The sequence below is a fragment of the Panicum hallii genome, chromosome 9, assembly GCF_002211085.1.
Source record: "Panicum hallii strain FIL2 chromosome 9, PHallii_v3.1, whole genome shotgun sequence".
Classification (NCBI taxonomy): domain Eukaryota; kingdom Viridiplantae; phylum Streptophyta; class Magnoliopsida; order Poales; family Poaceae; genus Panicum; species Panicum hallii.
Window position 1 is genome coordinate 73,087,908 of NC_038050.1, and position 12,040 is coordinate 73,099,947.

General features: G+C 44.3%; 1 protein-coding gene across 1 annotated transcript; it reads right to left on the bottom strand.

Moving 5' to 3' along the window:
- Positions 1-70: 70 nt before the first annotated feature.
- LOC112875168 (mitochondrial inner membrane protein OXA1-like) lies at positions 71-4,220 on the bottom strand. Its single transcript, XM_025938909.1, is given in 10 exon segments — positions 71-661; positions 749-803; positions 1,593-1,700; positions 1,777-1,908; positions 2,052-2,127; positions 2,470-2,528; positions 2,638-2,682; positions 3,469-3,559; positions 3,656-3,930; positions 3,933-4,220. Coding segments are annotated over 10 exon segments (1,365 nt in total). The 5' UTR covers positions 4,146-4,220; the 3' UTR covers positions 71-350.
- Positions 4,221-12,040: the final 7,820 nt, after the last annotated feature.

The window sequence follows — 12,040 nt, forward strand, 5'->3', positions numbered from 1 at the left end:
AACATTGCAAATTTACAGATACAAGTGTATCTCATTTGAGCTTTGAGCAATAAGAAAAAAAATCATTCAGTGGGTGCTGCTCGGCAGAATCACTATACTTAATCCAAGGAACAGCATGCTATTGTTAAGCTAGTTAGGTTATATCGTATTATGAAACAATTACAGATGCCAAAATTGCTCCAATTTATTCACTGAAACGACAGTGGACCCATGATCTGAAAAACAGCCACCTCTCCCAAATCAAACCTCAATACAATGCACACATACCGGGTATCCTTTGCCCCCACCATGAAGTTACAAAGCCAAAAGGAGGTGTGCTTCTTTACTTCCATGTGCACAAAAATCAGGAACTACTCTTGAGATTCACCTCTAGATTTTGCCCTGCTCTCGAGATCTCTGATACGGTCACTCAGCACAGAGCTAGATTGCTCGCGCTCCTTGTCGGCAATAGGAGAATCAACTCCAGATTGCTCGCACTCCTTGTCTGCAATAGGAGAACCGACTCCAGATTGCTCGCACTCCTTGTCTGTGATAGGAGAATAAACTCCAGGACTTGACTTAGGTCCATCAAAGAGGCTTAAGGCTTGCATTCGTGCCGGTGTGGGCTGAGATTCCAAGGGAGGAAGATCTAACCATAGCCTTATGGCTGGTTTCCGGATAACTGAGAAAAGCAAGATAATTTTTATCAGTTAAGGAATAGGCAGAGGCCATGAAACCACAATAGATCCCAAGGTGGCAAGTAACATACCAACACCGTATACAAGTGAGAACAAGTTCGATGTCACCCAGTAAAAAAAAATGGCCTGTAAAAGAAAAAAAGATTAATAGCAGCACAGATGTACAAATTATGGTGTTGCAGTTACAAGGTAATCAAAGCTGAGCATATCTGGGATGAGAGTGAATGCTAAATTTGGATTATCCTCAGGATAAGTACAGACTTTTTAGGAAGTAGGAACAACTAGCAAAACTTGCACCACAAATAGCCCCCTTACCACCAATCTTTTCGTTCATTGCAGCATACTTTGACAGTATTTGGGGTAAAACAACTAGCCGTAGCTTCTAGAGCAGTAGCAAAATCTAAATGGCTGCTCCAAAATGTACAGTACAAAATAGACTTCCTCTCTAACCCATTTCCAGATGATTTTAGAAGGCCCCAATACACCTCCCTGAAATTATTTTGAATGTATAGCAAAAGTAGGCAGCCATAACTTTCAGTCATGGTAGTAGAGAAGTACAGACAGTCCTAATTCTAGTTGTGGCTGTAGAGAAGTACTGGGTACACTTTCCCAGTCAAGGCCTGGTATGGCCAGTTTCAGAACCAGACTGTCCGTGTCCAAAAATGGGCTATGGCGGTACATATCCAAATCACCCTGCAGACAGTTCATTCATTTATTTTGAGAGGGCCACGTTTGGTGTTTGGGAGGGCATACCCAGAATGAGAGCTTGCCCTTATTGAAATATTTTTGAGCCCTTATAGAAAATTTCTTATATAGTGATTTTAGAGTTTTGTACCCTAGTAAAGCTCATTGTAAATGAATCAAACATAACAGGAAATTGATACTTCAAATCCTGAGTAGTTCATAGTTACATACCTTTGGAAAGCCTATTGTAAATGGAACAAACATAACACCAAAAAATCTGGAGAACTTTTTCATTGATTTTGCCATAGGATTCCCTTCCATGCCATCTTGCATATTGAGCTGGAATAAAAACAATAATATCTTGAAAACAAAATAATAGATAAGACACCTGAATTACAGAGGTCATAATGCAAACCTCTACTGTAGCCAAAAATGACAATGATGTTAACACTGGGAGGATGAAAAGACCATCAGGAGTTGTCAAATCAGTAAACCAATATGCACCACCTCCTTTAAGAGAAGGGACTTTCTCAACCATGTTCGATATCTACATATGGAACAGAAAACACAAGATGTTAAAAGTAAAAAAAAAGAATAAGGCAAATGCTATTGCTACAAGATACTATATAATTTGGTGACAATGAAATTGCTGATTAGAACTTTGGATGTAACAAAGCGGTGTAAACTTACAGCAAAGAAAAAGCTCATGAATATAGGGCCCTGTATGAATAGACCCTTCAATGGTGTAAATGGAGTCACTCCATGTCTGAAGCAAGACAGTGATGAAACAATTATTTTAGTAATATCTCCCATACAGTTTATATGACAAGAGGAAGAATAGAGTAATTGCAAAAGCTAATCGAAGGGGCGGTCAAGTTAGTTAAGATGTTCAATGATTTAGGACAACGGAGGTTGCTTTCATATTGCACGCACACACGATGGCATGAGGGAAATAAAGTTAAGTCCGAGGTCTTGAATAGGCCTGGTAAAAATGATGAATTTGTAACATTGATAAACAAAATATCTGGAACCATGCAGAAATGAAACAAGAAATTATCTTGCAGTTTTGAAATTAAATAAAAACTCAGATATATATAAAGCTGCATACCTAATGAATAGCTCGCCCAATTTCTGTTTCCCCACTTCCATTGATCTTGGATCAGTTGACTGAAAGGCATAAATAGTAAAACAGTATATCATTACTAGCATCCCAGTAAATCCTACAAAAATATCATATAAACTGCAAGGTGAACTGAAAAAAAATAAATGTACTCACATTTCGCATCTCTTCATTGATGGCTTCAATTTCTGGTCTTAAGTCCTGCATCATATTGTTGAAGTCCGCTTAGATGTGTATGGCATGATATTTTTTTTCTAAAAAAACAAAATGACATAACAAAAAGAAATGCATAGCAGACGGAATATCCAACGCTTCTTCCTCTTTTAGAACTAGAGGAGCTCATGAATTTCAGAATTTGGCTGTGCAACAGAATGACTTCCTACAATTTACTTCATCCACCTTCAAAAACTCACTGCACAGTATGATCTTTCTTATTAATGCCTTCAACTACATGTTTACAGCCACAACTGGACGCTATACATGCTAATGTGAAGGTTCAAAGAATCGCAGTCATGATTCAAGAACAAACACCACAATCCGATTGTTTTTCTCCCCCAAATAGTTTCCATTCTGGCTATTTTAGGCTAGAGATTATTGGATGCAAGAACATTGAGCCACAGCCCAAAGCAACACGCCTTTAAATTTGCATGTTTCAGTTCAGGGTTGGGTTTGAGATTTGCTCGGTAACTATACTAAAAAAATTTAAAGCATACAAAAGCTTCACTTTAAATCCACTTTTGTGATAGCTACATTCAAATTAAACCAAAACAACATGCATCCATCCAGCAATATGCTGAAAGTTTCTACTTTCTAGGATCAGCATCCCTAGAAATTGCACAGAAATGGTGTAATCCACTTCACCAAACTCAAGTTCGATTTTGGGAAGTTCTAGACGTTTAGGTTCGAATTTGACAAACTGTACAAGTTTGTGCGCTCTCATATGACTCCTCTGCTATTAACAAACATAAGTGAAAATAGAGCATTTACATTTAACTTCATGGTGGACTTCATCTGGTTGATGAGCATTGGGACTGTCAGTAACCGGATGAGCACTGTCGTCAGCGCAATAGTAGCCCACCTACACATCACCGAGCAGGAAGATGGAACCACATTACAGGACGTTTACAGGAAGAAACCAAAGCTAATACCTTGCGCAGCACCAACGAAGGCATACCAGTTGAGGCCAGTGAAGGACTGCACGGCGTCCAGGAGGTATTGCAGGGCGGCGACCGGGGGAAATGATTCGGCTGCTGCGGCAGCCACTTCCCCCGCGTACGGCGCTGGAGGCACGGGTACGGAGGCTGCGGCGGAAACCACTTGGTCCGAGACAGGGACCGAGGAGGCGGCGTCGGTGAGCATGTCTGCCGCGACATCGATGTCTGGTGCTGATGCGGAAGAGGTCGTGGAGAAGTTACGGTGGGCCGCGAGATGGAGCGCGAAGGGGAGGGGAGGCTGGTAAGGGCTCGGGATCTCGACGGCCGGGCAAGGGAGGAGGGGATCGGCCTCGCGGGCTGTGATTGAGGTGAAGGCAGGGCGGCCGAGGAGGAGGGGCTCTCGGAGCGGTCGTGGTGGGGCGGGATGAGGTGCGAGATGGAGGGGTGGAGGCGGCGGGAGAAGTGGTCGGAGAGGCTGGTGGCAAGTCTCCTCCGCGCGGCGAAAGCCATGGCGGCGGCGGCGGCAGGGAGATCGCAACAAGGTGAGAGAGGCCGGAGGGGCGGTCGACACGTCGAGGGGAGAAGAGAGGGTTAAACCAGAGAGGATATCCGGCCCAATATGCTGCCAACATCTGGGCCCTACCCAGAAAATGAGTGAGAGAGCTGGGCCTTTATCCAGCACCAGTCCATATGAACAAATAATTCGGGCCTCCACAATTTTACTCGCCAGTTCAAGGCCGCTCGGCCCGTCTCTTGTTTGGATGTCGAATGGCCCAGAATCGCTAGGCCAATCGCGTCGTTGTTGGCTTGTTGCCGTCAGCGTGATGATGGTCCCTGGGACTGGGCCATCACTCAGACAGTGCTCAGCCTGACATCACCTAAAATTTCCATCACCCGGAGGTAGGAAAACTGGCCCACGAACTCCTCTTCTCCTTCCTCGTCCGGTCACCCCCATGCCGTCCACCATCTTCATCTCTGGCAGCTCCCGCCGCCGGATCTGCAATCGGCCGCTGCTCCAGCCTCAGCAAGCACTCGATCGTCCTCGCATCCTCCCCCGCCCCCGCGCTGCCACCCTCCTCGACCCCAGCAGCTCCCGCCGCCACTGAATCTTCCGCCACCAAGGTTCGCCGCCGTCTCCACCACCGGCGAAGCCTCCCGCACTCCTCCGCCACCTACCCCGTCCAACCGGGTGTCCTCCTCCACTCGCGGCCGGCGGCGCCCCGTCACGTCGCCGCCCCACTCATAACTCATTACCACCGTCGGTCCGCCGCCGTCCAAGGGCCTTCCCTCTACAGCTAGAGAATAGCACCGGCGATAAACACCGACCTCAAAGCCTCCCACCCTAAAGCCCCTAGCCTAACCGTGGCGAGGAGTCCGGCGACCACCACGAGCTCAAAGAGAGAGAAGAAGTCGCTAGGCCATTTGGGCCGAATTGCCTTCGCTTCAGGTGATGGCTCGTGCGGCGAGCGATGTATAGCCACGGCGTCCACGGGATCCTCTTTTTTTTTCTTTTGCTAACCTAACCACTGCATTTCCTCTCCCTCTTACCGCAGCCGCTGCGGTGATTCGTTCGTCGTTAATTGCATTGGCCTCGCACCCGATTGATCGATCCATCACCAGGTGCGTGGGGTTTTGGGTCATGCTGGCCATGGCCTGGCCATCACCACACCAGGAGCCGAGCACCGTCCCGGTGACATGATGCATGGTATCTATGCCGCCATGCCCATGCATGATGCATGCACACACCTTTCAGCTCAGCCATGTGACACGTACGTAGCCCTAGCCGCCTAGGGTGCTGTTGATGTCTGGCTGGTAATCGTTGCATGCATGTACAGGCTTTCAGCTAGCCCTTTGTCTCTCCGTGTGCTTGCACTGCTTTTTCCTGCAGTGATGCAGTGCATTGCATCCAACGGGAAAGCTGCCTCTCATCTCGTCTTGCTAGTGGCAAAGGTTGGGCATGGCTTACAATTGATAAAACACACAAAAACAAACAGAAACAGGAAATTAATCATGGAGACGGGACGCGTATGGGATATGATGGATCGAGAAACAAATTAAAGTGAACAAGCGACGCTGCAACTCATCGAGAGAAGCAAAACTGAGCTCATGGATGGATGGAGAAACAAACTTGATGATCGGCCGATCGCCCTCGCCCATGCCCATGCTCATGCCCGCTAGATCGACGAGGATCATCCCAGAGTAATCATTGATTATTCCGGTCCATTGCGAATCATCTCTCTTCTCATGTTGGTCAATTCTCATTATAAGATGACGCTTTCTCACTTGTATGCTTGCATCATCACGGCGTGGTGTGTCTAAATACGATCATCACCTATACTGAACTGGAACTATGCTTACACTTGGGTGAGTTGTTCTTCTGACTATGAATCATGCATAATCTAGGAGCAGAGTGAGCAGAGCAGGAGATAAAAGATGTGCTCGTAGAGCGTCGGTCGATTGGGCTGGACTGCAGAGACGGGCATCTTGTACTCTACTCCATGATCTACCCATGGCATGGGCGGCGCATGGCCGGAGAGAGGACAAGGCTGGGTGGTTCCGGGCCCAGCCTTGAGTGACAGTCCGGGTAGTAGTAGTAAACAGTATGCAAGCCGTGGCATGGGCAAGAAATTTAGCCCATAGTGGATGGGAGGAGGGAGGGAGTGCTTCCCTGCTCACAGAGACTTTCTTGCTTGACTTGGCAAGAAAGGTCATATGGACGTGTGGGCCCCAGTCGTCAGTGAGTTCACTTTTTTCGATACTAGAAGAAAATATCGATCCGATTGGAGCTCAGTTTTTCCCATCAGGTTGCAGGCAGAGGAGAGACGAAATGAGACGCGCCTGCATGCTGCTGCAGTTCTCTTCTCTTGTCGTCTCTCTGGTCAAAGGGCTGGCTCCCCGCTCCGCGCCAAGGCCAAAGCAGCACAGCAGAGGCAGGGCAGGGCAGGCAGGCTCCTTTTGACTCTTCCGGCTCTCTCCCTCTCTCCCTACCTAAATTTTAGCCAACCCGCCTCCCTCTCTCCCCTACATGACGCGTGCGGGACCCAGCCGTCGGTGACTGGGGTGGGAGCTGGGTCCGAGATGGCCGGGCGCCAGAAACCGCCACCCTTTTCCGTGGGCACAGGCGCAGGCAGCCTCGCCCTCCCTCGCTCGGCTTCGTCTTCTCCACCTCCCTCCCCCAAGCAGCGGCAGCGGCAACCCGGCCATGACGGATCCCTCCTCCTCCCGAGGCGCAGGCCCCGGCACGGCGGCCTCATCCGCCCCGAGCAACGGCGGCAGTGCCGTTGCGCGTTCCTCCCCAGGCGCAGGCGCAGGTGCAGGCGGCCGGGCCGTGCAAGCCCAGTTGGTTGCTCTGGAGGCTTTTGCTGAAACCCACATCCAGCACGCCCACCAGACGAGGGGTCAGTTCGAAGACGCCAAGGCTGAGTTTGAGCTGGAGCCCGAACAGCTTCAGTTCAAAGAGATGGTGACCAAGGCGTCCGTTCATCTCGTGGCAAGGGATGTCGTGAGCGTCGCCCCGTACCGTATGCTCCCACATGCCCATGGGGATATATCTGTTCAGTGTGCAATGTCTGCATGTTCTGGATGTCCTGACATACAAGTCTGCATTGGGTGTCTGTTCTGTCCATTCTCAATTGCATCGCCATCGCCCACAGCAGCAAATGGATTCCACCTCTATCATCTCCTTCAAAACTCTGTACAACTCCAGTGTCAACCGTCAGGCTACTGGCTTCACTGTTCAACATCCTCTCCTCTAAACAAAACTAGAAAATGTTGCGCCACGTTAAAAGCTGATGTTATTTTCTTTTTGAGTCGACAGATTAGAAAAGGGGATAATTACAAACTTTTGTTTGCAGTTAATATTTCCATTTTTAATAGCTGATGTTAAATCACACACAAGTGATCAAAAAATATGTCAGCTACAAAGGGCAAAAAAAATCCTATTTGAATAGTTGGGAGTTTCAAAGTTTGTTAAAAAAAAATATGTGTGTGGTTTGTTAAAAAAAACAGATTTTTTCGTATTACAGACAAGTGATCAAGACTCCTCTAGATGCTCCTGAATGTTGAATACGCTGCTAATTACATATACATCATGTTGCGCATTGCAGCATATCATCGTCCTACTGACAAGTCAAATTAAGGCCTACAATTTTCAAAACACAATGGTACACCCCTTGCGGATCTAGGTACTTCTTTGCAAATTTCTCCAGTTCTGTAAAATAAGTATAATCTGACTTCAATAGTTGTAGTATTCGATTCCTTCTAGATTAAGAGACATAGATTCAAGAGCTTCAGCACTCAGCGGAATGTATTTTGCCAACTCCAATTGACCTGATAATCCAAGCACCCCTGTCATTTGGACCGTCTTCAGGTGATGGTGCGCTCGTGGATGGATACAGTCAGGTGTCTTCAGATAAAGGGGTCTGATATCAAAACTATCCATCGGCATCAAGAAGACACTAATTACCATATTTACGATAAAATGTACAAATGAAAGAAAAGATGAAAAAAGTTATATGTAATAATATCATTGTGCCACAACCAAAAGTTAGTCTGAAAATGAGTACAGAAAAGAGGGGTTGGTGTGGTTCGGTGCTGATTAACAACTGGTTCAGTTCTGAATACTAACATTTTTTTAGATGTTTAAAACTACAACAAAAGGACTTAAAGGGAAAAACTACCTAATTAGCTTATACAAATTTATCTATAAGGAAGACTAAGTGACCAAACGGATCCTAAGACTGAATCTGAACATTCAGCACTTCAAGTTGCTAAACAAATTTTAAGGATCAATGTTACAGCAAGCAACTTATTTACTCCCTAACCATTTTCTAGCAAGTTTTAGTGATTGAAACCTAATAGCCATATTTTTATGAAGAAAATTTACTGTGAGCATGGTTCTGAGTTCTAATCAGCAAAACCTAATTTCCAGGATTTTACCAGCATTTTACCAAACTGTTTTCTATTTATTTTAACAGCCACTAGTTGCCAGCAGTTAGAAAATCATAAGTAAATCTACAAACACTTTATGGAGCTGAAAATTTTACTGGAACTAACGTTTCACCAGATTACTCTACTGTGAATTTTCCAGATTTTTCTAAACTCCTAGAATTTGTGGTGATTTACCTACACTAAAACGGCTAGAATAAGGATTAAATCATAACTAAAATTCCACATGCATTCTGGAGCTGCGTATTTTTCAGAGGGTTTCTATTCTCCAGAATGATTCTACCAAAAGTTGACAGATTTTATTGTGCAGTTTACATATTTATTTCTTTTTCTCCTTTACTTTCTCCACTAAAGCTAGATCTAATATTCAATCATGTAAAAACTCTGCTGAACAGCTAATCTATTCCACTCTATTGTTCATAACCTGGTTAACAGAGGTGGATTCACATTTTTAGCACATGCAAGTGAATTATTATGCATTAAACAAGTTCACTAGCACATATTCTTGCATAAATAAAAACAGGCATCAAACAATACTTTTCATGAGTGCAAGACATACAATGTGTCCCCGAATTTGTAATGTGTCTAGTGCAGTGGTAATTCTTGATTGTAGGTGTTGGGGTTGGGGGGGGGGGTAACAGTAGCTGTTAATTTAAGAAGGTTTCTCATTAGTGAAACAGCAAATGGTCAAATTTTCTTCGGAAGGGCAAATAGAGTCCGACCCCCCTTTTTTTAAAAAAAACACACTCACTCTATTTAGGACATAAATTTTAGGGGGTATGGAAAGTAATATATATATATATATGAAAAATCCATTCTACACGCGTACTGTAGCTACTCCTCCTACATGTGTATCTCATAATATAGGGCATATCTGATCCAACGAAAGAGATGTACGAGTAGAGATGGCAATGGGTACCCGATACCTGAAATCCGGCGGTTTTTTACTCTATTAGGGTACGGGTACGGGCTAACATCTGTACCCGTGGGTTTTCTTAATGGGTGATAATCTGTACCCAACGGGTACGTGAGCACGGGTATGGGATCGTAGCACCCTAACATGCAAACCTACGGATTTTTTAAACCCGACATAATATAAAGAATGCAAATCATATACTCATTTTATTAGGGCCCAATAACTTTATTTTGGAACTTTGATGTCTAATGTAGTGAACTAGTGGTGCTATGCTAGGGATGGTGGACAGTAACTGGATATTAATCTAGCTGTGAACTTGTGATGTCTGATGTGATCAATGGTGTTATGATTTATGAAATACTCTATCAGTCTTATGGTTGATGTTTATCATATATTATTGCCTCAGTTTTATGTATGTGTTTATTGACGGACATATCTGAGTGGTTGAGTACTTAATAGATTGTCGGGCACGGGCAGCCCGCGGGTACCCGCCACCCATGCGGGTACAAGTTTGGGACATAATCTGTACCCGACAGCGGGTATGGGTTTTTTAGCGGGTGTATTTTATCCTGACGGGCACGGGTATAGGCAAGCAATACCCAGCGGGCGCGTGCCCGTTGCCATCTCTATGTACGAGGTATATGTGATCATACTAGACCATCCGTGATGATATATATTTTAAGTATGTGATCATATATGGAGTATATGGATATACTCATTTTTATATACTAGTACTAATATATAAAAAATAGGAATGCTTTTAAAATTTTTCATACATATTCCTTCGAAGTATCTTAGAATTAGTATATGAACATACTCAAAGTGATAAATGAGTACGTGGACATACGAATGGTGGTATAATGATAGTGAAAGTAGCTATAAGCAAGTGTAGATAAAACTTATTATATATACATATATAAAATCCTTTTGTACACTCGCTTGTAGCTACTCCGACATGTTTATCTAATGATGTAGGACATATATGACCGAACAAAAAGTATGTACATGGAGTATGTGATCATACCAGAACATCGTGATGGTATATATATTAGGTATGTGACCATATATAGAGTATATGGACATATTTATTTTCACATACTAATACTAAGGTATAATTATAAAATATTTAAAAAGCAGGGATGCTTTTGAAATTTTTCATATATATGCCTTGGAAGTATCTCAACATTAGTATATGAATATACTTAAAGTGATAAATAATTACGCGGATATACGCATGGTGGTATATTGATGATGGGATAAATAAGTTTTATCTAAACTCGCGTGTAGCTATTCTCACCATCAGTATACCACTGTGCGTATGTCCGTATATTCATTTATCACTTTGATTATGTTCACATACTAATTCTAAGATACTTCAAAAGGATATATAAAAAAAATTCAAAAGCACCACTATTATTTAAATATATTATAATTATACATTAGTACTACTAGTATATAAAATTATAGTATGACCATATACTGTATATGAGTATGAACATAGTCAAAGTGATTACGCACAGTGGTATACTTATATATATATATATATATAAGGATCAAAATATTTAATATGATATATGGACATGATCTACTCACATGCAACACAAAATGCTCTAGTTGAGGTGCTGACTCTAGAATTTGAGTCAACCGGAGGACGACAAGTGCGCTCTCGGGATCTCCAAAGATATTACAAAATAGAACCAGATGCCTCAAGTGAATAAATTTGGTAGGGTTATTGATGGATCTCGTTGTATGAAGAAATAGAAGTGAATGTTACAAACAGTACATTACACCCCACCGGGCAGATAAAAAACTTTAATAAAAGACAATAAAGTGCCTTCCGCCCGGAATTACTGCCCTGAACAAAGCAAACCAACCTTTGTATCCATGCTGAATGCCAGGACAAGACGATGAACGGGAGGTAACCCGCAAGAGAGTTGATCCCAGAAGTAGTCGACAATATCGAGGCGCCAGTAGAAAAGGATGTTTGCCTGTGATAGCTTCAAGGCACCGTTAGTTTTGATTCGCACGGATGCAGAACCGAAGTAGTTGTCAGGCTCGTAACATTTAGATGGATGCTTTGCATGCCAGCACGCTCAAGGCGCAGGTGACGCAGGCAGGCTGCCTGATGAGGTATAACAAGATGGGGAATGGAGGACTTAGAGATGCTTAGCCGCTCAAGAGCAGGACAGTTGGCTTTGAAGGGTGTGAGACCCCCTAGATCAAAAACAAACTTGAGCTCCAGCTTCTTCAAGGTTTTGAACCCATCGGACACTGGTGGCAGCTCTAAGCACACGTAGCCAAGGAGCAGAGACACAGTACGACCGGCAGTACTCCAGCAGCTGCTTGAGGATGACGACCCCCTGTTGCCAACAAGTTGGTTCGAGTACTTGATTGGGCTGGCAACATTGCGATCGCAGCTCGAACCTTTTCCACCACCATGCGGCTGTGCTGTTGCAACACCGTGGTGACATGATGCACGAATCTATCCGTGTCGTAACCGGCAAACTCGGAGCTAATCCCGTCGAAGCAAAGATTGGAGTGA